Here is a 4068-nt window from a genome sequence, read left to right on the forward strand (position 1 = left end):
ATTTTACTGTTTTCAACTACTGTTTATAAATGCTAGCTTTATGCAAATGATCGAAAGCAATATTAAAAAATTGAAAACAAAGAAAGCAATACGCATGTGCATCTTTTCTAGTATATTGAAAAACTGAAAACCAAGTGGTTTCATTCCGTTTGTCACGCTAGAGACGACAAAGAAAAGGGTAAGGCGAACAGATAGCTCGCCGACGCATTGTGAAGAAGAGGATAGCTAGAAGATGCAGCTTAAGGCGGAGGCGGAGTGCAGCCAGCTTGGGAGAGGAAATGGAAAGAAAGCGACGTTTCCGGTGGGCGCAGAGATGAGTGGATAAGGGTGGGGAAGAGATAAGGTGTTCCCTGCTTTAGTTGCGCACGAACATTAGTGAAAGAGACTTATACTCGCCTAGCTTGCATTCGGCATGCATCTACAACCAGTATAGTTGTTTCTTGAAATAATTCTGTTCTGCAGCGCTACCTAGCTCTTGAGTCCTTACCAGCTAGCCGTACAGTCTTGCAGGCGTGCGGCGGGGATCATGTCGAAGGGAGCGATGGGAAGAACTTCCATCATGGAGAAGCAGGAGGAGGCGTTGAAGGAGTGGGAGCCCCTCCATGAGAGTATCTCTAAGCTGCTGAAGGGTGGACGCATCACCGACGCCCGCGAAAGGCACAGCTTGGCATTCATGGAGATGGAACTGGGCGTCATTGTCGCATACCTGAGGATGCCGCTGCCACCACACACAGATTGTCCTGGTGTCGATCTCATCGATAACCAGATCCAGTACCACTGGAGTTACTACAGGGATGTCGTGATATCTCTGTATAATCAGTACGGAGAAGAAGCACCTAATGCGGGGCTGCTGCGAAAAGCCATGCGGTGCTTCCGCCGCCGAAGGTCTTTAGAGTATAACATTCCGAGGACAGCGTACAGTCTCTACCGTGAGTGCTCCAGTGATCCACGCCTCGAGCTCCCAAGCTCGGAGCTCATGCCATCGCCGCATCAAGCAGCCCAAGTTGAGGCTGGTGCCCTCAATGATCATCTTGTTGGCATCGACAGCATGGCAAACGAGATGCTCAGATGGCTCATGGCCACCGACAAGGGTCTCCGGGTCATGGCCATTGCTGGACCCGCCGGCATTGGCAAGACCACCCTTGCCATGGAGCTCCACCGTCGACTCAGGTGCCAAACTCAAGAATATTATTTCCAGTGCCACGTTGTGGCCGCTAACTTCCCCCGGAGGCCTTACAGGAGCAAGCTTGTTCTTCAAACCATCCTGAAGCAGATCATGGAGCAACTGGATGCACCATCACCAAACAGCTCGGAAATCACCATGTCCATGTTGGAGGACAACCCGGAGCTGTTGACTCGCAACATATCAGAACACCTCAAGGATAAGAGGTAAACAGCATTCAGCTGCTATATGTATACAGTACTTATTTAGGACTTCTCTACCAGTGCAGCATCAGACCTCGGATTCTTTTAATATTTTCTCTTCGTATTCTCCCTCCAGATACTTTGTTTTGATTGATGATATATTAGACGAATCAGATTTGGAAATAATCAAGGGTGCATTTCCTAATAATAACTGTGGTAGTAGAATATTGTTTACGGCACAACATGAGTGGATAGCTGGGTGGTTTTTGTCTAATTATAATGGGGTTGTGCATAAGATGAAGCCTCTGAATGACTCGGATTCAGAGAAGCTACTTCGCACAAAAGCTTTTAGTTCCATGGATGATTTACTTCCAGACAATCTTAGGCTATTATGTGATGAAATCTTGAACAAGTGTAGAGGAATACCATTGTTCATAACTGGTATGGCAGATTGGTTGAAACAACAGCAACACGGCAGCTCTGCAGTTCTTAGGGTGGAACAAGTACGCCTACTGCTGAAACAGTTTGAATACTGGCTATCATTTGATTACAGTTATGAATTGAGCCTATCGTCACTCTATCTAAGCATGTTTCCACAGGGATATGTGTTTGATAAGGATCATCTTGTCATGAAATGGGAAAACGATGGGTTGATCCGTATATTGGAGTCTAGTTCAGAATATGGAGAGTTGTATTTCTCTGAGTTGGTCAACACGAACATCATTACCCCAGTAGGAGAGAACTATGGACCCAATCTTGATGAAGATGAATTGTGCCAGTGGCAGGTCAATCCTTTCGTTCTGAGTTTTCTTGCCTCCAGAGCAGCCGAGAAGGGTCTTGTTTTTACCAGCTCAACACTCACCTCATTACCAAGCTGTGGTGGCAACAACACTCGGATAAAACGGCGCCTAGCTCTCCACCACCCTGATCCGCTACTCCCCGAAATGCTGCAACAAATGGATTTGTCTCATACTCGTTCACTACTCATATCTGGTGCAGTCGACAGAACAACAGTCCCTCTAGACAAGTTTGGATATTTGGTGTTTTTGGATCTTCAAGGCTGGGAGAATTTGAAGGATGAGGACCTACTGCAGATATGCAAAATGTTTATGCTGAGTTATTTGAGCGTCAGGAACACAAGGGTCAGCAAGCTCCCACCGCAAATCAAGGAGCTGTGCAACCTGAAGGCATTGGACGTCAGCCAAACCCACATATTTAAGATCCCATCAGAAGTGTGTGAGCTAGAATATTTGGAGATCCTGGAACTAAGAGGCACACAAATAAAGCACATGCCAGATAAAATTGTGGAGAAAAGAAAGTACGAACAACTTTACGGTAATGGTTCTGTATTTGGAATGATTGACTCAAACCAAAAAGTGCTAACAAAGATATCGAAGAAGATCCACCAATTAAGATATCTAAAGACGCTAGCAACTATCGATTTAAGTGAATTCTCTGCAAAGTCAATACAGTCTCTCGGTGATCTGGAGAGATTGGAGGTCCTCGCAATAACATGGTCCTTTCACCAGTGCAGTGACGAAGACTACCAAGAGGCCCTACGGTTATCCATAGAAAGATGGAGGAAGCTTAAGTCCCTCACCATTCATTGTGGGCTCGGTTGTTCCATGGAGTTTCTGGGTTCTCTAACAAAACCACCTGAAGGACTTAAGAAATTTAAGGTAATAGCCGGAAAATTTGTCAGTGTTCCCCGATGGATCGAAAGGCTCGTGTATCTTACTTTCTTGCAGATCACGGTTTGCAAACAAGTGGCAGACGATGTCAAGATCCTCGCAGGCTTGGTCAAATTGCAGCACCTGGTACTATGCTTGGAGTTCATTCCCGAAGAAGCAATAGTGATTGAGACAAAAGGGTTCAAAGAGATTGAGAGATTCTCCCTTGATTGCCCTGTCCCATGGCTGACCTTCGAAAAAGAGGCAATGCCGAAGCTCACATATCTTCGACTGAATCTGTACGCGTTCCCAGCGAGCGAGATGAGTGTTCCTTCAGGTATCAGCAACCTTGAAAAGCTTTCGGAGGCAAAGATTTGCTACAATGCACGGTACATCAATAGTCCCAACGTTAAGAGGACAGTAGAGGTAGTGAGCAAGGAGGTCGCCAAGCATCACAACTCTATTGACCTTTTCATCAACGGTACCCAAATAGAAGTTAATCAGGCTGGTGAGGAGAAGGCAGAGAGTGCAACAAGATTCAACCAAGTCAATCCGCCAGAGGATGTTGTTCAGGCAGAAGATGAGGCGGCACTGAGGAGAGAAACAGAGTTTCAGAGCGAGAAAGAAGATGAAGATGAAGCAGAGTGCCATGCCTAGCTCCTATTGAAAAGGTAATCACTGTTCGCGTCTAGCTGTTTATCAATATTGCTACCTGCAACTAACTCCAAATTTAGTTGATAAATTTCTTGTCAATTACTTGTTGCCGCAGGAAATGATGTCCGCCTCTCCTGACAATACATCTCACAGAACAGTGAGATAATAACTCCTGCATCACGTGGTCGCTTCTGTATTGCTGTTGGTCGCCGTGTACATATGTGGCCCGCAATTTGCGGGCTACCATCGTTATATTTTCTTTCATATATTAGTATGTATGAATTATATGGTTGTTTTAGGATATATATATAGACACACACATGTAAATAGGTGTCAATTAATTGCTACTAATTAGACTTCTAATGGCTTGCTAGCAACA

The 4068-nt window shown here is 45.4% G+C and overlaps 1 protein-coding gene across 5 annotated transcripts; it reads left to right on the top strand.

Annotated features, from left to right (window-relative positions):
• The first annotated feature begins 241 nt into the window (after positions 1-241).
• On the top strand, positions 242-4068 carry LOC4350879 (disease resistance protein Pikm1-TS-like). 5 transcript variants are annotated; one of them, XM_015760996.3, is made up of 5 exons: positions 242-427; positions 503-1170; positions 1240-1389; positions 1502-3706; positions 3805-4068. In XM_015760996.3, exons 1-4 carry the CDS (start codon positions 413-415, stop codon positions 3690-3692), a joined length of 3024 nt encoding a protein of 1007 aa, XP_015616482.1. In that variant the 5' UTR covers positions 242-412; the 3' UTR covers positions 3693-3706; positions 3805-4068. The 5 variants fall into 5 exon arrangements, with proteins under 5 accessions (XP_015616482.1, XP_015616479.1, XP_015616481.1 ...); XM_015760993.3 differs by having other exon boundaries at positions 503-1389; XM_015760995.2 differs by having other exon boundaries at positions 242-343; positions 503-1389.

The sequence above is a fragment of the Oryza sativa genome, chromosome 11, assembly GCF_034140825.1.
Source record: "Oryza sativa Japonica Group chromosome 11, ASM3414082v1".
Classification (NCBI taxonomy): Eukaryota; Viridiplantae; Streptophyta; class Magnoliopsida; order Poales; family Poaceae; genus Oryza; species Oryza sativa.

What these genes read in the sequence shown, in the direction of transcription:
- LOC4350879 (XM_015760993.3), top strand. An exon ending in GAACACCTCAAGGATAAGAG is followed by an intron (nt 1,390 to 1,501) that starts GTAAACAGCATT and finishes TTCTCCCTCCAG; the next exon opens with ATACTTTGTTTTGATTGATG.